Source organism: Pseudophryne corroboree, chromosome 11 (assembly GCF_028390025.1).
Source record: "Pseudophryne corroboree isolate aPseCor3 chromosome 11, aPseCor3.hap2, whole genome shotgun sequence".
NCBI lineage: Eukaryota > Metazoa > Chordata > Amphibia > Anura > Myobatrachidae > Pseudophryne > Pseudophryne corroboree.
In genome coordinates, this window is record NC_086454.1 from 298,762,479 (window position 1) to 298,783,954 (window position 21,476).

General features: G+C 49.8%; 1 protein-coding gene across 6 annotated transcripts in view; it reads left to right on the plus strand.

The window, feature by feature from the left end:
• The window catches only part of LOC134969512 (serine/threonine-protein kinase Nek11-like), an 840,206-nt gene that overhangs the window by 287,804 nt on the left and 530,926 nt on the right, over positions 1-21,476 (plus strand). For all 6 annotated transcript variants that reach the window (XM_063945508.1, XM_063945509.1, XM_063945511.1 and 3 more), the window contains 2 exons: positions 12,675-12,840; positions 17,584-17,702. In XM_063945508.1, the coding sequence (XP_063801578.1) occupies positions 12,675-12,840; positions 17,584-17,702 (285 nt within the window). The remainder of the gene's footprint in view (positions 1-12,674; positions 12,841-17,583; positions 17,703-21,476) is intronic.

The window sequence follows — 21,476 nt, forward strand, 5'->3', positions numbered from 1 at the left end:
CACATGTTATATCTGCCTCCCCTGCAGTGCACATTGTTTTGCCCAATTGCTAACAGAATTCCTGCTGCGATCAACTTGGAATTACCCCCTTGGCTACAAAATAGAGATGAGCGGGTTCGGTTTCTCTGAATCCGAACCGGCCCGAACTTCATGTTTTTTTACACGGGTCCGAGCGACTCGGATCTTCCCGCCTTGCTCGGTTAACCCGAGCGCGCCCGAACGTCATCATCACGCTGTCGGATTCTCGCGAGGCTCGGATTCTATCGCGAGACTCGGATTCTATATAAGGAGCCGCGCGTCGCGGCCATTTTCACACGTGCATTGAGATTGATAGGGAGAGGACGTGGCTGGCGTCCTCTCCGTTTAGAAATTAAAATAGATAGGAGAGTGAGAGTGAGACACTTCATTTACTTACTGGAGCTTAGGAGGAGTTATACTAGTGACTGATGACCAGTGACCTGACCACCAGTGCAGTTTTATAATTTATTATTATTTAATAATCCGTTCTGTTCTTTTCTCTGCCTGAAAAAAACGATACACAGTGACTCAGTCACACTCACATACCATATCTGTGCTCAGCCCAGTGTGCTGCATCATCTATGTATAATATCTGACTGTGCTCACACAGCTTAATTGTGGGGGAGACTGGAAAGCAGTTATAGGTTATAGCAGGAGCCAGGAGTACATATTAAACAGTGCACACTTTTGCTGCCAGAGTGCCACTGCCAGTGTGACTGACCACTGACCACTGTGACCAGTGACCTGACCACACTGACCACCAGTATAGTATATTGTGATTGAATGTCTGCCTGAAAAAGTACACTCGTCGTGTGACTTGTGTGGTGTTTTTTTATTCTATAAAAATTAAAAAACTCATTCTGCTGACAGACAGTGTCCACTCCAGCAGGTCCGTCATTATATAATATATACCTGCAGTAGTGATATATATATATTTTTTATATCATTATTTATCATCCAGTCTACTAGCAGCAGACACAGTACGTTAGTTCACGGCTGTAGCTACCTCTGTGTCGGCACTCGGCAGTCCATCCATAATTGTATACCACCTACCCGTGGTTTTTTTTTCTTTCTTCTTTATACATACTACATCTCATTATCATCCAGTCTATATTAGCAGCAGACACAGTACAGTACGGTAGTCCACGGCTGTAGCTACCTCTGTGTCGGCACTCGGCAGTCCATCCATAATTGTATACCACCTACCCGTGGTTTTTTTTTTCTTTCTTCTTTATACATACTACATCTCATTATCAACCAGTCTATATTAGCAGCAGACACAGTACGGTAGTTCACGGCTGTAGCTACCTCTGTGTCGGCACTCGGCAGTCCATCCATAATTGTATACCACCTACCCGTGGTTTTTTTTTTCTTTCTTCTTTATACATACATACTACATCTCATTATCATCCAGTCTATATTAGCAGCAGACACAGTACGGTAGTCCACGGCTGTAGCTACCTCTGTGTCGGCACTCGGCAGTCCATCCATAATTGTATACCACCTACCCGTGGTTTTTTTTTTCTTTCTTCTTTATACATACTACATCTCATTATCATACAGTCTATATTAGCAGCAGACACAGTACAGTACGGTAGTCCACGGCTGTAGCTACCTCTGTGTCGGCACTCGGCAGTCCATCCATAATTGTATACCACCTACCCGTGGTTTTTTTTTCTTTCTTCTTTATACATACTACATCTCATTATCAACCAGTCTATATTAGCAGCAGACACAGTACAGTACGGTAGTCCATGGCTGTAGCTACCTCTGTGTCGGCACTCGGCAGTCCATCCATAATTGTATACCACCTACCCGTGGTTTTTTTTTTCTTTCTTTATACATACTACATCTCATTATCATCCAGTCTATATTAGCAGCAGACACAGTACAGTACGGTAGTCCACGGCTGTAGCTACCTCTGTGTCGGCACTCGGCAGTCCATCCATAATTGTATACCACCTACCCGTGGTTTTTTTTTCTTTCTTCTTTATACATACTACATCTCATTATCAACCAGTCTATATTAGCAGCAGACACAGTACAGTACGGTAGTCCACGGCTGTAGCTACCTCTGTGTCGGCACTCGGCAGTCCATCCATAATTGTATACCACCTACCCGTGGGGTTTTTTTTCTTTCTTCTTTATACATACTACATCTCATTATCATCCAGTCTATATTAGCAGCAGACACAGTACAGTACGGTAGTCCACGGCTGTAGCTACCTCTGTGTCGGCACTCGGCAGTCCATCCATAATTGTATACCACCTACCCGTGTTTTTTTTTTTCTTTCTTCTTTATACATACATACTACATATCATTATCATCCAGTCTATATTAGCAGCAGACACAGTACAGTACGGTAGTCCACGGCTGTAGCTACCTCTGTGTCGGCACTCGGCAGTCCATCCATAATTGTATACCACCTACCCGTGGTTTTTTTTTTCTTTCTTCTTTATACATACTACATCTCATTATCATCCAGTCTATATTAGCAGCAGACACAGTACAGTACGGTAGTCCACGGCTGTAGCTACCTCTGTGTCGGCACTCGGCAGTCCATCCATAATTGTATACCACCTACCCGTGGTTTTTTTTTCTTTCTTCTTTATACATACTACATCTCATTATCAACCAGTCTATATTAGCAGCAGACACAGTACAGTACGGTAGTCCACGGCTGTAGCTACCTCTGTGTCGGCACTCGGCAGTCCATCCATAAGTATACTAGTATCCATCCATCTCCATTGTTTACCTGAGGTGCCTTTTAGTTGTGCCTATTAAAATATGGAGAACAAAAATGTTGAGGTTCCAAAATTAGGGAAAGATCAAGATCCACTTCCACCTCGTGCTGAAGCTGCTGCCACTAGTCATGGCCGAGACGATGAAATGCCAGCAACGTCGTCTGCCAAGGCCGATGCCCAATGTCATAGTACAGAGCATGTCAAATCCAAAACACCAAATATCAGTAAAAAAAGGACTCCAAAACCTAAAATAAAATTGTCGGAGGAGAAGCGTAAACTTGCCAATATGCCATTTACCACACGGAGTGGCAAGGAACGGCTGAGGCCCTGGCCTATGTTCATGGCTAGTGGTTCAGCTTCACATGAGGATGGAAGCACTCAGCCTCTCGCTAGAAAACTGAAAAGACTCAAGCTGGCAAAAGCACCGCAAAGAACTGTGCGTTCTTCGAAATCCCAAATCCCCAAGGAGAGTCCAATTGTGTCGGTTGCGATGCCTGACCTTCCCAACACTGGACGTGAAGAGCATGCGCCTTCCACCATTTGCACGCCCCCCTGCAAGTGCTGGAAGGAGCACCCGCAGTCCAGTTCCTGATAGTCAGATTGAAGATGTCAGTGTTGAAGTACACCAGAATGAGGAGGATATGGGTGTTGCTGGCGCTGGGGAGGAAATTGACCAGGAGGATTCTGATGGTGAGGTGGTTTGTTTAAGTCAGGCACCCGGGGAGACACCTGTTGTCCGTGGGAGGAATATGGCCGTTGACATGCCTGGTGAAAATACCAAAAAAATCAGCTCTTCAGTGTGGAGGTATTTCAACAGAAAAGCGGACAACAGGTGTCAAGCCGTGTGTTCCCTTTGTCAAGCTGTAATAAGTAGGGGTAAGGACATTAACCACCTCGGAACATCCTCCCTTATACGTCACCTGCAGCGCATTCATAATAAGTCAGTGACAAGTTCAAAAACTTTGGGCGACAGCGGAAGCAGTCCACTGACCAGTAAATCCCTTCCTCTTGTAACCAAGCTCACGCAAACCACCCCACCAACTCCCTCAGTGTCAATTTCCTCCTTCCCCAGGAATGCCAATAGTCCTGCAGGCAATGTCACTGGCAATTCTGACGAGTCCTCTCCTGCCTGGGATTCCTCCGATGCATCCTTGCGTGTAACGCCTACTGCTGCTGGCGCTGCTGTTGTTGCTGCTGGGAGTCGATGGTCATCCCAGAGGGGAAGTCGTAAGCCCACTTGTACTACTTCCAGTAAGCAATTGACTGTCCAACAGTCCTTTGCGAGGAAGATGAAATATCACAGCAGTCATCCTGCTGCAAAGCGGATAACTGAGGCCTTGACAACTATGTTGGTGTTAGACGTGCGTCCGGTATCCGCCGTTAGTTCACAGGGAACTAGACAATTTATTGAGGCAGTGTGCCCCCGTTACCAAATACCATCTAGGTTCCACTTCTCTAGGCAGGCGATACCGAGAATGTACACGGACGTCAGAAAAAGACTCACCAGTGTCCTAAAAAATGCAGTTGTACCCAATGTCCACTTAACCACGGACATGTGGACAAGTGGAGCAGGGCAGGGTCAGGACTATATGACTGTGACAGCCCACTGGGTAGATGTATGGACTCCCGCCGCAAGAACAGCAGCGGCGGCACCAGTAGCAGCATCTCGCAAACGCCAACTCTTTCCTAGGCAGGCTACGCTTTGTATCACCGCTTTCCAGAATACGCACACAGCTGAAAACCTCTTACGGCAACTGAGGAAGATCATCGCGGAATGGCTTACCCCAATTGGACTCTCCTGTGGATTTGTGGCATCGGACAACGCCAGCAATATTGTGTGTCCATTAAATATGGGCAAATTCCAGCACGTCCCATGTTTTGCACATACCTTGAATTTGGTGGTGCAGAATTTTTTAAAAAACGACAGGGGCGTGCAAGAGATGCTGTCGGTGGCCAGAAGAATTGCGGGACACTTTCGGCGTACAGGCACCACGTACAGAAGACTGGAGCACCACCAAAAACTACTGAACCTGCCCTGCCATCATCTGAAGCAAGAAGTGGTAACGAGGTGGAATTCAACCCTCTATATGCTTCAGAGGTTGGAGGAGCAGCAAAAGGCCATTCAAGCCTATACAATTGAGCACGATATAGGAGGTGGAATGCACCTGTCTCAAGTGCAGTGGAGAATGATTTCAACGTTGTGCAAGGTTCTGATGCCCTTTGAACTTGCCACACGTGAAGTCAGTTCAGACACTGCCAGCCTGAGTCAGGTCATTCCCCTCATCAGGCTTTTGCAGAAGAAGCTGGAGACATTGAAGGAGGAGCTAACACGGAGCGATTCCGCTAGGCATGTGGGACTTGTGGATGGAGCCCTTAATTCGCTTAACAAGGATTCACGGGTGGTCAATCTGTTGAAATCAGAGCACTACATTTTGGCCACCGTGCTCGATCCTAGATTTAAAGCCTACCTTGGATCTCTCTTTCCGGCAGACACAAGTCTGCTGGGGTTGAAAGACCTGCTGGTGAGAAAATTGTCAAGTCAAGCGGAACGCGACCTGTCAACATCTCCTCCTTCACATTCTCCCGCAACTGGGGGTGCGAGGAAAAGGCACAGAATTCCGAGCCCACCCGCTGGCGGTGATGCAGGGCAGTCTGGAGCGACTGCTGATGCTGACATCTGGTCCGGACTGAAGGACCTGACAACGATTACGGACATGTCGTCTACTGTCACTGCATATGATTCTCTCACCATTGAAAGAATGGTGGAGGATTATATGAGTGACCGCATCCAAGTAGGCACGTCACCCAGTCCGTACTTATACTGGCAGGAAAAAGAGGCAATTTGGAGGCCCTTGCACAAACTGGCTTTATTCTACCTAAGTTGCCCTCCCACAAGTGTGTACTCCGAAAGAGTGTTTAGTGCCGCCGCTCACCTTGTCAGCAATCGGCGTACGAGGTTACATCCAGAAAATGTGGAGAAGATGATGTTCATTAAAATGAATTATAATCAATTCCTCCGTGGAGACATTGACCAGCAGCAATTGCCTCCACAAAGTACACAGGGAGCTGAGATGGTGGATTCCAGTGGGGACGAATTGATAATCTGTGAGGAGGGGGATGTACACGGTGATATATCGGAGGATGATGATGAGGTGGACATCTTGCCTCTGTAGAGCCAGTTTGTGCAAGGAGAGATTAATTGCTTCTTTTTTGGTGGGGGTCCAAACCAACCCGTCATTTCAGTCACAGTCGTGTGGCAGACCCTGTCACTGAAATGATGGGTTGGTTAAAGTGTGCATGTCCTGTTTATACAACATAAGGGTGGGTGGGAGGGCCCAAGGACAATTCCATCTTGCACCTCTTTTTTCTTTAATTTTTCTTTGCGTCATGTGCTGTTTGGGGAGGGTTTTTTGGAAGGGACATCCTGCGTGACACTGCAGTGCCACTCCTAGATGGGCCCGGTGTTTGTGTCGGCTACTAGGGTCGCTTATCTTACTCACACAGCTACCTCATTGCGCCTCTTTTTTCTTTGCGTCATGTGCTGTTTGGGGAGGGTTTTTTGGAAGGGACATCCTGCGTGACACTGCAGTGGCACTCCTAGATGGGCCCGGTGTTTGTGTCGGCCACTAGGGTCGCTTATCTTACTCACACAGCTACCTCATTGCGCCTCTTTTTTTCTTTGCGTCATGTGCTGTTTGGAGAGGGTTTTTTGGAAGGGACATCCTGCGTGACACTGCAGTGACACTCCTAGATGGGCCCGGTGTTTGTGGCGGCCACTAGGGTCGCTTATCTTACTCACACAGCTACCTCATTGCGCCTCTTTTTTTCTTTGCGTCATGTGCTGTTTGGGGAGGGTTTTTTGGAAGGGACATCCTGCGTGACACTGCAGTGACACTCCTAGGTGGGCCCGGTGTTTGTGTCGGCCACTAGGGTCGCTTATCTTACTCACACAGCTACCTCATTGCGCCTCTTTTTTTCTTTGCGTCATGTGCTGTTTGGGGAGGGTTTTTTGGAAGGGACATCCTGCGTGACACTGCAGTGACACTCCTAGATGGGCCCGGTGTTTGTGTCAGCCACTAGGGTCGCTTATCTTACTCACACAGCTACCTCATTGCGCCTCTTTTTTTCTTTGCGTCATGTGCTGTTTGGGGAGGGTTTTTTGGAAGGGACATCCTGCGTGACACTGCAGTGACACTCCTAGATGGGCCCGGTGTTTGTGTCGGCCACTAGGGTCGCTTAGCTTAGTCATCCAGCGACCTAGGTGCAAATTTTAGGACTAAAAATAATATTGTGAGGTATTCAGAATAGACTGAAAATGAGTGTAAATTATGGTTTTTGAGGTTAATAATACTTTGGGATCAAAATGACCCCCAAATTCTATGATTTAAGCTGTTTTTTAGTGTTTTTTGAAAAAAACACCCGAATCCAAAACACACCCGAATCCGACAAAAAAAATTCGGTGAGGTTTTGCCAAAACGCGGTCGAACCCAAAACACGGCCGCGGAACCGAACCCAAAACACAAAACCCGAAAAATTTCCGGCGCTCATCTCTACTACAAAATTCTGCACATTTGCACAACCTGTCCTTAAGTATTTCCTGTCCTTCCTAACGTGAATTGACCATTGTCATCCTGACTCTAATTGTAGACTTCTAATTCTACAAAATAGTACATACTATATATACAGAGCAGGGGCGTCGGAATGGGGGGGGCAAGGGGGCAGCTCGCCCCCCGCAAAAATGTGCGAGGCGCCTAGCAATTGCAGCAGAGGAGCGGCAGACGGTCAGGTGAAATACTGCTGCCGGCTGCCGCACTTCCTGCTTCCTCAGGCGTCCTCAGCGCGTCTGGCAGTCACGGACACCTCCATTGTGCCACCTCCTCCCCTACAGTGGCTCTGCCCCCTCCTACAGTGGCTCCTTCTTGAAACCCCCTGCAGCCAGAGCTGCGGACTACCGCGTCCGCGTAGAGCGCCGGACAGGATCAGGTCACTGCATCGAGCACTGCCGCTGGGGAGCTGTGTCCAGGGGAGTGTCCGCGATGGGCTGTCAGCGGGGAGGGAGAGATCATTGCCAGCTCGAAGCTGCTGCTGCTCCCGCACTGCCTGAAGACTGTCAGCCCTCCTACCTACCCTGCTGCCGCTACCCCCGGGCATAGTGATACTGTGCAGGGCTGACAGCCTCCTACCTACCCTGCTGCTGCTCCCAGACAGAGGGAGTGGGAGCACTGAGATAGCTGCTGGTCCTGCACCTATCTATCTATATAAATATGGCTGCATAGGACGGGGCAAATGTTTTTAATGCATGAATAAATGAATAATTAATAAGTGACCCCATACCCACTGTTTATGCTCCCCAGTCGCAGAGGTCGCTGCAGGGAGCTGATCCGGTCAGGTGCTCCGGAAACTTGTCCATTCCGGGTTTCATCAAATCCCCGCCGCTGCTGACAGTGAGTGAATCACCGTCACTCGCTGTACAGCGCCGCTGCTGCCCGCCTTGGATACAGGCTGCTCTCTCTCCCATGTGACTAGCGGACGCCGCTGTGCTGTGTAATGTGACTAGCGGACGCCGCTGTGCTGTGTAAGGTGACTAGCGGACGCCGCTGTGAGGTGTAATGTGACTAGCGGACGCGGTTGTGCTGTGTAATGTGACTAGCGGACGCGACTGTGCTGTGTAATGTGACTAGCGGACGCCGCTGTGAGGTGTAATGTGACTAGCGGACACCACTGTGCTGTCTAATGTGACTAGCGGACGCCGCTGTGAGGTGTAATGTGACTAGCGGACACCACTGTGCTGTCTAATGTGACTAGCGGACGCCGCTGTGAGGTGTAATGTGACTAGCGGACACCACTGTGCTGTCTAATGTGACTAGCGGACGCCACTGTGAGGTGTAATGTGACTATCGGACGCCGCTGTGCTGTGTAATGTGACTAGCGGACGCCGCTGTGCTGTGTAATGTGACTAGCGGACGCCGCTGTGCTGTGTAAGGTGACTAGCGGACGCCGCTGTGCTGTGTAATGTGACTAGCGGACGCGGCTGTGCTGTGTAATGTGACTAGCGTACGCCGCTGTGCTGTGTAAGGTGACTAGCGGACGCCGCTGTGAGGTGTAATGTGACTGGCGGACGCCGCTGTGCTGTGTAATGTGACTAGCGGATGCGGCTGTGCTGTGTAATGTGACTAGCGGACGCGGCTGTGCTGTGTAATGTGACTACCGGACGCCGCTGTGAGGTGTAATGTGACTAGCGGATGCCGCTGTGAGGTGTAATGTGACTAGCGGACGCCGCTGTGAGGTGTAATGTGACTAGCGGACGCCGCTGTGCTGTGTAATGTGACTAGCGGACGCCGCTGTGCTGTGTAATGTGACTAGCGGCGGACGCCGCTGTGCTGTGTAATGTGACTAGCAGACGCCCCTGTGCTTTGTAATGTGACTAGCGGACGCCGCTGTGCTGTGTAAGGTGACTAGCGGACGCCGCTGTGAGGTGTAATGTGACTAGCGGACGCGGCTGTGCTGTGTAATGTGACTAGCGGACGCGGCTGTGCTGTGTAATGTGACTAGCGGACGCGGCTGTGCTGTGTAATGTGACTAGCGGACGCCGCTGTGCTGTGTAATGTGACTAGCGGACGCCGCTGTGCTGTGTAATGTGACTGGCGGACGCCGCTGTGCTGTGTAATGTGACTAGCGGACGCCGCTGTGCTGTGTAATGTGACTAGCGGACGCCGCTGTGCTGTGTAATGTGACTAGCGGACGCCGCTGTGCTGTGTAATGTGACTATCGGTCGCCGTTGTGAGGTGTAATGTGACTAGCGGACGCCGCTGTGAGGTGTTTAATGTGACTAGCGGACGCCGCTGTGAGGTGTATTGTGACTAGCGGACGCCGCTGTGCTGTGTAATGTGACTAGCGGACGCCGCTGTGCTGTGTAATGTGACTATCGGTCGCCGCTGTGAGGTGTAATGTGACTAGCGGACGCCGCTGTGAGGTGTTTAATGTGACTAGCGGACGCCGCTGTGAGGTGTATTGTGACTAGCGGACGCCGCTGTGCTGTGTAATGTGACTAGCGGACGCCGCTGTGCTGTGTAATGTGATTATCGGTCGCCGCTGTGAGGTGTAATGTGACTAGCGGACGCCGCTGTGAGGTGTTTAATGTGACTAGCGGACGCCGCTGTGAGGTGTGTAATGTGACTAGCTGACGCCGTTGTGAGGTGTAATGTGACTAGCGGACGCCGCTGTGAGGTGTGTAATGTGACTAGCTGACGCCGTTGTGAGGTGTAATGTGACTAGCGGATGCCGCTGTGAGGTGTAATGTGACTAGCGGACGCTGCTGTGAGGTGTATTGTGACTAGCGGACGCTGCTGTGAGGTGTAATGTGACTAGCGGATGCCGCTGTGAGGTGTAATGTGACTAGCGAACGCTGCTGTGAGGTGTATTGTGACTAGCGGACGCTGCTGTGAGGTGTAATGTGACTAGCGGATGCCGCTGTGAGGTGTAATGTGACTAGCGGACGCTGCTGTGAGGTGTATTGTGACTAGCGGACGCTGCTGTGAGGTGTAATGTGACTAGCGCATGCTGCTGTAAGGTGTAATGTGAATTGGTACTATTCTATGGCCTCGTCTCTTCCCTATGAAACCACGCTCCTATAAATTCCACTAAGGGGCGCCAAAATATATTTTCGCTTGCAAAAAAAAGGAGGCTCGGGCTGGCCCTGCCTGCAGCCACGGAGTATGTAATGGGAGAGGGGGGGACTAGCCTGGCACAGTCTACTCTGCCACTAACCTACCTGCCCTGGCAGGCTCCCGGTGGCAGTACCGCAATTTGCGGGTATTTAAGGAGCGGGGCCTAATGCCGTGAAGTGCCAGCCCCCATAAGAGACCTGTGCTGTGCTGTAGACTGTAAAGGTAGTGTCTCGGGCTGCCCCACCTCTCTAGCTCTCCCTCTCAACTCTCTCCCTGACAATGTCTCTCTGTCCCCTCCCTACACTCTCTCTCTTTGACATCATCTCCCTCATTCTCTTCTTGACACACTCTCTCTCCCTCACTTTCTTCCTGACACTGTCTCTCTCTCCCTGGCACTCTATCTCTCTCTGTGACAATGTCTCTCCCTGATGCTGTCTAGCTCTCTCTCCCTCCCTGCTGGCACTGTCTCTCTCTCTCCCTGACACTGTCGGTCTCTCTTTTTGACACTGTCTCTTCCTCACTCCCTAACACTGTCTCTCCCCCTGACAGTCTCTCTCTCTACCTCAGTCTGTCGCTCTTGCTGACCCGCTCTCCCTCTGACACACACTCTCTCTCTGTCCCTGACACTTTCTTTCTCCCTTAAGGGGGGTACACACTAGGCGATTTTAGCCTAAAAAATAAACGACAACGACATAAAAGTCTTAATCGTTTATTTTTAGTCTTATATCGTCCAGTGTGTATGTGGGCAATATCGGTGACCGATGAATGAGGCACGCTCCCGCACACCGTTCAGCGATCACCAATATTGAGCTGACATGTAGCTTAACCTGTCAATGTTGGGCTGAGCATCATGGCCTGGAATTCCGGCGATGACTACATTGATCGTTATCGTTGAACGATAACGATCAGTGTATACGAACTATATCGTTGATCGCCAGCATTTCCCCGTCACCTAGTGTGTACCCGCCTTTACACCCTCTCTCTCTCGCTCCTATCTCTTGCTCATTCCCTCTTTTTCCGTGAAACCCTCTCTCTCTCTCTCCCTGACCTCCCTCTCTTTCTCGCACCTCTCTTTCTCTCTACCCCTGATACCTGCTTTGTCTTTCTCTCTCGCTCTCTTTCTTGATCCCCTAAGGGGTATTGAAGTGACAACGGCGGGGGGCAGGGAAGGCCCTGTCAAGATTTTTCTATGTGAACCACAAAGTTATAGTTACGCCTTACACCATCCTGCATCATCCGCCTTGTCACTGCCTATCCTCCCCTTCTCCTCCCTACACCCCCCCCCCCCCTACCCCCACGGCCACCAAATTTTTGCTGGACCACTGCCTACATGTGAGTGACGCCCTGAGAGCCCCTGCAGAACCTCTACCTGGCCGGAGAGACCTTGCAACCTCCTCCCGAAAACCTCCAGGTAACTGCTCTCCTGGGCACACATTCTGCTGATGGTGATATACCTCTCTCTCTCTCTCACCATCCATGCGTTTCTCTCCATGTATCTCTCTCCCCATCTCTCTCTTTCCATGTGTCTCTGTCTCCAGGTCTCTCTTTCTCTCCATGTCTCTCTCTCGCCATGTCTCTCTCTACATCTCTCTCTCCATTTTTGTTATGAGGTATAACAGAGGGGGCGACATTTAGATATTTAGGGGCGCCAAACTGAAATTATATCTTGCCCCCCCCCCCAACCAAAAAGCGTTCTGACGCCACTGATACAGAGTGATTGACAAGAAGAGGCCGATTGGGGAGGTAATGGGGGATTATCAGCGGACCGCGCTGCAAAACGCAATTGCTTAATAAGCCTTTCTCGGTCAGTGAATTTGGGCTTTTCTGGGTGGCATCTGCATGGATACGTTTGCGAGTGCACAAATATAATCCTTCTCATGGCAGTGTCATCTGTGTGTAGCCAGACGTCCATGCTAGTACGAGGCATGTGTATGGTTTCTCATCCATCTTTTGTACTCAGCATGGGGCAGGTGTAAGTGTTGATACTAATGAATGGCAGTGGCAGCTGTGGAAGGAAGAGCAAAGGGTGGACCACCCTGTGTTCTGCCTTCCACAGCTGCTGCTCCCATAGGCATGCAGACGTACAGATACTTGCCTTAGCGTAAGACAGTAGATCTGGCCTCCACGGCCATCCGCACTTGTGGCCACTCAGCATCAGGCTGTGTTTATGGCTGAGATATGGAACACTTGCCCTCTTATGTACCTCTCTGTTCTCACCACTCGATTCTGTATTTATTTTTCTAGGAAAGTCATCAAGAGAATTCCATTTGGTAACGTGAAGGCCGATGCCACGCTACCGTCAGCTAGAGAGGCCAAGCTCCTTGGCAGCCTCCGTCATCCATTAATTGTCCAGTTTCTCGGGAGCTTCCTGGAGAATGACGACTTCTGCATTGTTACAGAATACTGCGAGGTACGTACTGCGTGCGCGGATAGTGGAGGTATCCTGGCGCAGGTACATATTATCATACACTACGCGTATTTGCTAAAGGCTTTGGTGTATTTGACAAAGGTGCTGTTAATGATGCCTATATGATGGGCGCTGTTGATGATGGGATAATAGATGTCATGCCACTATTCTCCACAATTTGCTTACTCTTGGGCAGTGCCACGTAAGTTGCCCTTAGGAGGTAGAATGAGAATGGCACTGATGGGACAGGTCCTTCAGGCAGCATGCGGCCATTTAATTCTGGCTCAGAATTAGGCCCTCCATGTTTATGACTGAGATTGAATATTGATTGGCAGCTCACGGCCTACAGTGCCAAGACGTCTGCATATGAACTTGTGGTCTGCAGATGCGACTGGAAACTGTGTATGAACTATGAAGGCATCTTACAGGGCCTCCCAAGAATGATATTCTTATTAGGCAGGCCACACTGATGATTGCAGATAAGACGGTGGTGCCATGCAATGAGTACTCAGGGACGGGAGGTGGGGGCTGTTAGAGACACACAGGGGTGGGGTAACTTACAGTGTTGGGGAAGCATATAGCATTTATGGGAGACAAAAAGAAAATGTGGGAACACACATGGAGGAGTGGACATACAGTAGATTTATGGTTAGAAAATGTGAGAGCAGACTGGGGCAGACAGAAGAGCAAAGTGGGGAAGGGGGGACTAGGCATGGAGGCGTAAACACCTGAGGGGCAAGTAGCGTGGAGATGAAGATCATGACAGTGATGACCATGGACCCCGATCACCATACCGGCAATCGGGATGCCAGCAGTCGGAATCCAAACACAGGTCGGAAAACTGGCGCCAGAACCCAGACATAGATCAAAATGCTGCACCGAAATCACCACTGCTGGCATCCCACTCGTAGGTATGCTGGGCCGGGTTAGGGTCAGGCTGCAGGCAGAGCTCAGGTTTAGGCTGCAGGGGAAATGGTTAGGGTTAGGCTGTGGGGAGAGAGGGGGGTTAGGCACCACTGGGGAGAGTTAGGGTTAGGCTGCCGGGGGGGGGAAGATAGGTCAGAATTCTGGGGAAGGTTACGTTTAGACTGCAGGGGGATTGTTAGGGTTAGGCTGCTAGGGGGGAGGGTTAGGTTATGGGGGGAGGGTTAGGTCAGGCTGCTGGGGGGCGGGGGAGGGTTAGGGGCATAGGGGATTAGTATTAGTAAACTTACCAAACAGGTTTCAGGATCCTGCACGTTGGGATGCCGCTGTCGGTATTCTGACCGCCAGCATCACAAACACTGGGATCCTGATACTGACCTGGTGACAGTAGGTATCCTGGGAGGCTGGGGAGACACCCAGAGAGTAAAAGTAAGCGCTGACAGAAGTGTATATTTACTTTTCATCTTTTTTGTGTATTACCGGTACATACACGGGGAAAGATATCAAACCTTTGAGAGAAATAAAATGGGGAAGTTGCCCATAGCAACCAACCAACCGGCATCTGTCTGTCATTTAATAGGAAAAAATGAACACACAGATGCATACTCTAAGCATGAAGAACACTGATAATCAAAACAATTATAATAAACTCAACAATTGAACTTGGCGTATAAATAAGGTTCTTAGCACATGTCCTGCCAAAAAATGTAGCCCACATACCACGTCAAAGTGAACCTGATCAGGTGGGTCCCTAACATCCTTAATACTGACACATATATGACACACTTCTCCAATTTTTCTCTCTCCATGGCTTGATACGTCTCCTGTACAATGTTTTTGTATACTGTGTTTGCTTTTTATTTTATTTTTTTAATTATAAGATGAGAAGATGGTTCTTGACCGGCATTGGAATCTTTATTTTATTTTTAGGTCTTTTATTAGACGTTTAAAACTAAAACAAATAGTAGCACAATCCCATTCACTATGCTCTTTAGGGAGTGATTTCTCACATAAGGCAGAATGTACTCTCACTTCAGCCTTGGATAATGGTAAGACCTGTTGGCTCTTCACTATTCCCCTCCTGACTCTACATAAAGTTCCTTTTGCTTGCAGCTTGGTATTGATTTCCCTGAAAATGTTTTCCAGACAGAATCCTTCCAAGCGAAAGGAGTGTTAGACAAAACATATATTCACACCTCGCATGGAACTACAGTAACTTCTAGCAGACTATGAGCACAGTTAAAATGGAAACATTAAATAATATTATAGTCGTATTATTATCTTTTTTTCTATTACATATTTCAAGCATTTTGAAATGTAAATGATTTTAAGGCTGCATATACAGGGGGCTTATTTGTATCTATGGTCCATCAAGCCTAGGATGCTTGTATAATCCACCCAGAGGGGGGATGATACGATTTGCATTGACTTACATCAGCCTAGCACTCCCCACTGCTGTAAAATGCAGTGAATGGCGGCTTCAAACAGTGGGGGCATTGCCATGAAGACACGGCGCCCCGTCGCCTACTCTAAAATGCAGTGAATCACCACATTAAACAAGGGAGGCTGGGCCACCACGATGCAAACACAGCTCTATCAAAGAGAATTGTCCACTGGCACTCCCATGAGACACATCTGTTCGTGCACCAGCAACAGTCTGCTTTCATATCCTCCGTGAAGGTCCGTATATATGGTACAGTACAGAGAGGCATATATTAACGACCCATAAACGCCCTTACACCCAACTCTTAGGGCTGGGGACATGAATCCATTGTGGACAGAGTGAGCATTGCTACTGCTTACTTGGAAGCAGCACCGATACTTATATATGCATATGCTTACTTGTGACACCATGGGCTGGCTGAGTGACCCATTAGGTCATGCAGGTCGGCCGCCGCAGCTCCGGCCAAGAGGCGAGGAAATCTCTGATGGCTGCCGATGCTGCTCCCTCCCCGCCCCAAACGGCTGCAAACTGACAATCACTTGACGTCTGCGGCCGTACTGCGTTGGACAATGCATGAGCAGTACGGGTCGTGCACTTGCGCAAAGTACTGGCCGTTGGAACTTTGCCTACTTTTTCCTGTTGCGTTGGCACCTGGATCCAGCCCTGTGTTCCATTCTTGGCTATCTCCAGCTGAGCGCATTGCTGTTTATTGCCATAAGAAACCTTTGCTCGTTTGTCTGTGCGCCTGTATGGGTCACGTGGAGAAATCAGTGAAGGTATATCGCTGCAGAGTGCTTCCTGGACCATTTCAGAGGCACATCAGGGAGAATTTCACATCCTTAGTGAGGTGGGTGCCTTCTGTCCCCAGCCTCAGGATACAGGTAGGGAGGCCAATCCCGGGATCAGGATCGGGGGGATCCTGGGATTTGGGCCCAAAAATGCCGGGATTTGAATCCCGGGATTGGAGCATCCAATCCCGGGATTCACGGGATTATACTGCGCATGCGCGGGAGGGTGGGCGTAAGTAATACTACTTACTAATATTAGGCGGGAGGCAGCCATGAACAAGTTGAACGCAGCGGCACTTCAAATGTAGCGCCGGCCGCCAGCCAATCAGAGCTGGCGGACCGGAAGCCAATCAAGGAAGCTGCAGCGGCAGCCAATCAGGAGCGACTGCTGCGGCCGCTTCCCTGATTGGCTGCCGGTCCTCCAGCTCTGGTTGGCTGGTGGCCGGCGCTTCATTTGAAATTCCGCCGCGCTCAGTGTGTTCATGGTTGCCGCCCGCCTAATAGTAAGTACTATTACTTACATCCAGCCTCTCTCCCTCCGTGCAGTCAGTGGTGCTCCCTAGTCCCTACAGCCTTCCTCCCTCCCGCGCCGCTACCAACCCTCCCTGCCGCTACCTACACCCTCCCTCCTGAGTCCCGCACCGCTACCTACACTCTTCCTTCCTCCCGCACCACTACCTACACCCTCCCTACCTCCCGCACCGCTACCTACACCCTCCCTACCTCCCGCACCACTACCTACACCCTCCCTACCTCCCACACCGCTACCTACACCCTCCCTACCTCCCGCACCGCTACCTACACCCTCCCTACCTCCCGCACCACTACCTACACCCTCCCTACCTCCCACACCGCTACCTACACCCTCCCTACCTCCCGCACCGCTACCTACACCCTCCCTACCTCCCACACCGCTACCTACACCCTCCCTCCAGCGCTGCTCCCTACAACTTTCACTGATCCCTACTGCAATCCCGGGATCCCGGGAATCCCGGGATTGACCGTTTTTCAATCCCGAATCCCGGGATTGAAAAAATGGCCCGGGATTGGCCTCCCTAGATACAGGGTAATACCACTGTATAACCTCCTAGGTGTAGAGGAAGTCACCCAAAACTCTCCGTAGCATTAAATATACTACACAGTACGGTCATCGCAACCAACCAAAGAGCAAAACAAAAAGCATTTTTCAAATGAATAGAATAAATTATTTTAGTGATGTTTATTATTACTTAACATATTGATAAGCTGTATAGTAATAATAAAAACACGCAACAAAGGTATAGATCCCTGTTCTAGAGAGGAATTACTGGTGTTTGTAACTGTATTTCAGCAAGACACATCTTTACTATCTTAGAAAACACAGTAAGGAATGAACGTACAGTAACATCCTTTACAAGACTTGGGTCTTACTTTAATATATTGCTACGTGTCTTCTAGTCTGCAGTGTTTTTGCCTGCGGTAATGTGTGTGTGTGTGGGGGGGGGGGGGGGGTTGTGCCAGTTACGTGCACCGTTATTGCTTCTGAATATAGTCTAAGTCGGAGGTTGCACTAAAAAATAGTGATAGCAAATGTCTTGTTATATTTCCCAGGGTGGAGACCTGCACTGCCACATCCAAAAGCAGAGAGACAGAGGTTTGGCATTCACCGAAGGACATGTCATGGAATGGTTCATCCAACTTCTTCTTGGGGTCAACTATCTTCACGAGAGGTGTGACATTTTTCTGAAATAAAATCCCTCTTATAAAACGATGTTTTGGTGGTTCTGAGACACATCCTCGAGCATCGGTGCATGTTTTCTGTATCTCCCCAAGGAGATCAATTAATTTAGTAATGCACCGACGTCATCTGATGGGCATCATTTTAATCTCTTCCTGAAAAACAAAATATATTTCTCTAACGTCCTAGTGGATGCTGGGAACTCCGTAAGGACCATGGGGAATAGCGGGCTCCGAAGGAGGCTGGGCACTCTAGAAAGATTTAGGACTACCTGGTGTGCACTGGCTCCTCCCACTATGACCCTCCTCCAAGCCTCAGTTAGAATTTTGTGCCCGGCCGAGGTTGGATGCACACTAGGGGCTCTCCTGAGCCCTTAGAAAGAAAGTATAGTTTAGGTTTTTTATTTTCAGTGAGACCTGCTGGCAACAGGCTCACTGCAGCGAGGGACTAAGGGGAGAAGAAGCGAACTCGCCTGCTTGCAGCCGGATTGGGCTTCTTAGGCTACTGGACACCATTAGCTCCAGAGGGATCGACCGCAGGCCCAGTCCTTGGTGTTCGGTCCCGGAGCCGCGCCGCCGTCCCCCTTACAGAGCCAGAAGCAAGAAGAGGTCCGGAAAAACGGCGGCAGAAGACATCAGTCTTCACCAAGGTAGCGCACAGCACTGCAGCTGTGCGCCATTGCTCCTCATGCACACTTCACACTCCGGTCACTGAGGGTGCAGGGCGCTTGGGGGGGGGGCGCCCTGAGCTGCAATAAAAACACCTTGGCTGGCAAAAATACCACAATATATAGCCCTAGAGGCTATATATGTGGTAAATTCCCCTGCCAGAATCCAGAAAAAAGCGGGAGAATAGGCCGCGGAAAAGGGGCGGAGCTATCTCCTCAGACACACTGGCGCCATTTCTCCTTCACAGATCCGCTGGAAGGAAGCTCCCTGGCTCTCCCCTGCAGTCTACACTTCAGAACAGGGTAAAAACAGAGAGGGGGGGCACTAAATTTGGGCGCATTACATATATATAATATAAAAAGCAGCTATAGGGGACATAACTCAGTTAGTCCCTGCATTATATAGCGCTCTGGTGTGTGCTGGCATACTCTCACTCTGTCCCCCCAAAGGGCTTTTGTGGGTCCTGTCCTCATTCGGAGCATTCCTTGTGTGTGTGCGGTGTGTCGGTACGGCTGTGTCGACATGTTTGATGAGGATAATGATGTGGAGGCGGAGCAGATGCCTTTAGAAGGGATGTCACCCCCTGCGGGGCAGACACCTGAGTGGATGAGCTTATGGAAAGTAATGAGTGCACGTATAGACTCCCTATATAAGAAAATCGACGACATGCCAAATGTGGGACAGCCGTCTTCTCAGCTCGTGCCTGCCCAGGCATCGCATGGGTCGTCAGGGGCTTTAAAACGCCCGCTACCACAAGCAGACCCAGATGTCGACACTGATACTGACGCCAGTGTCGACGACGATGAGTCTAACCTGATGCCCACTAAGGCCATTCACTGTATGATTGAGGCAATGAAAGAGGTGTTAAACATTTCTGATATAACTACTGGTACCACTAAAAAGGGTATTATGTTTGGAGAGAAAAAACTACCCGTAGTTTTTCCCCCATCAGATGAATGAAATGAAGTGTGTGAGGAAGCGTGGGCTTTCCCTGATAAAAAATTGGTAATTCCTAAGAAGGTACTAATGGCGTTCCCTTTCCCGCCAGAGGATAGGTCACGTTGGGAAACACCCCCTAGAGTGGATAAAGCGCTCACACGTTTGTCTAAAAAAGTGGCACTACCGTCTCAGGATACGGCCGCCCTTAAGGAACCTGCTGATAGAAAGCAGGAGGCGATACTAAAGTCTGTATATACACACACAGGCATTATACTTAGGCCAGCTATTGCGTCAGCTTGGATGTGCAGTGCTGCCGCTGCTTGGTCAGATAAACTGTCAGAAAATATTGACACATTAGACAGAGACACGATCCTGTTAACCATAGACCATATAAAAGACTCAGTCTTATATATGAGAGATGCACAGAGGGAAATCTGCCGACTGGCATCTAAAGTAAGTGCATTGTCCATTTCTGCTAGGAGAGGCTTATGGACTCGCCAGTGGACAGGAGATGCAGATTCTAAAAAGCACATGGAAGTGTTGCCTTATAAGGGTGAGGAATTATTTGGGGATGGTCTCTCGGACCTAGTTTCCACAGCAACGTCTGGGAAGTCAGCATTTTTACCCCATGTCCCCTCACAGCCTAAGAAGGCGCCGTTTTATCAGGTTCAGTCCTTTCGGACCCAGAAAAACAGGCGTGGAAAAGGCGGGTCTTTTCTGTCTAGAGGCAGAGGTAGGGGAAAAAGGCTGCAACAAACAGCAGGTTCCCAGGAGCAAAAGTCCTCCCCCGCTTCTTCTTCCAAGTCCACCGCATGACGGTGGGGCTCCACAGGCGGAGCCAGGTACGGTGGGGGGTCGCCTCAAAAATTTCAGCGATCAGTGGGTTCGCTCACAGGTGGATCCCTGGATCCTGCAAATAGTATCTCAGGGGTACAAGCTGGAATTCGAGGCGTCCCCACCGGTTCCTAAAATCTGCCTTGCCAATTGCTCCCTCAGACAGGGAGGCGGTGCTAACGGCAATTCACAAGCTGTATTCTCAGCAGGTGATAATCAAGGTACCCCTACTTCAACAAGGCCGGGGTTATTATTCCACACTATTTGTAGTACCGAAACCGGACGGTTCGGTGAGACCCATTTTAAATTTGAAATCCTTGAACACATACATAAAGAAATTCAAGTTCAAGATGGAATCGCTCAGGGCGGTTATTGCAAGCCTGGACGAGGGGGATTACATGGTATCCCTGGACATCAAGGATGCTTACTTGCATGTCCCCATTTACCATCCTCACCAGGAGTACCTCAGATTTGTGGTACAGGATTGCCATTACCAATTCCAGACGCTGCCGTTTGGACTGTCCACGGCACCGAGGGTATTTACCAAGGTTATGGCGGAAATGATGATACTCCTTCGAAGAAAGGGAGTTTTAATTATCCCGTACTTGGACGATCTCCTAATAAAAGCGAGGTCCAAGGAACAGTTGTTGGTGGGAGTAGCACTATCTCAGGAGGTGCTGCACCAGCACGGCTGGATTCTGAATATCCCAAAGTCACAGCTGGTTCCGACGACACGGCTACTGTTCCTGGGTATGATTCTGGATACAGTCCAGAAAAAGGTGTTTCTCCCGGAGGAGAAAGCCAGGGAGTTGTCATCTCTAGTCAGAGACCTCCTGAAACCAAAACAGGTATCAGTGCATCACTGCACGCGGGTCCTGGGAAAGATGGTGGCTTCTTACGAAGCAATTCCCTTCGGCAGGTTCCATGCCAGAATCTTTCAGTGGGACCTGTTGGACCAGTGGTCCGGATCGCATCTTCAGATGCATCGCTTGATAACCCTGTCTCCAAGAACCAGGGTGTCGCTACTGTGGTGGCTGCAGAGTGCCCATCTTCTAGAGGGCCGCAGGTTCGGCATACAGGACTGGGTCCTGGTGACCACGGATGCCAGCCTTCGAGGCTGGGGGGCAGTCACACAGGGAAGAAACTTCCAAGGACTATGGTCGAGTCAGGAGACTTCCCTTCACATAAATATTCTGGAATTAAGGGCCATCTACAATGCCCTAAGTCAAGCAAAATCCCTGCTCCTACACCAGCCGGTGCTGATCCAGTCAGACAACATCACGGCAGTCGCCCATGTAAATCGACAGGGCGGCACAAGAAGCAGG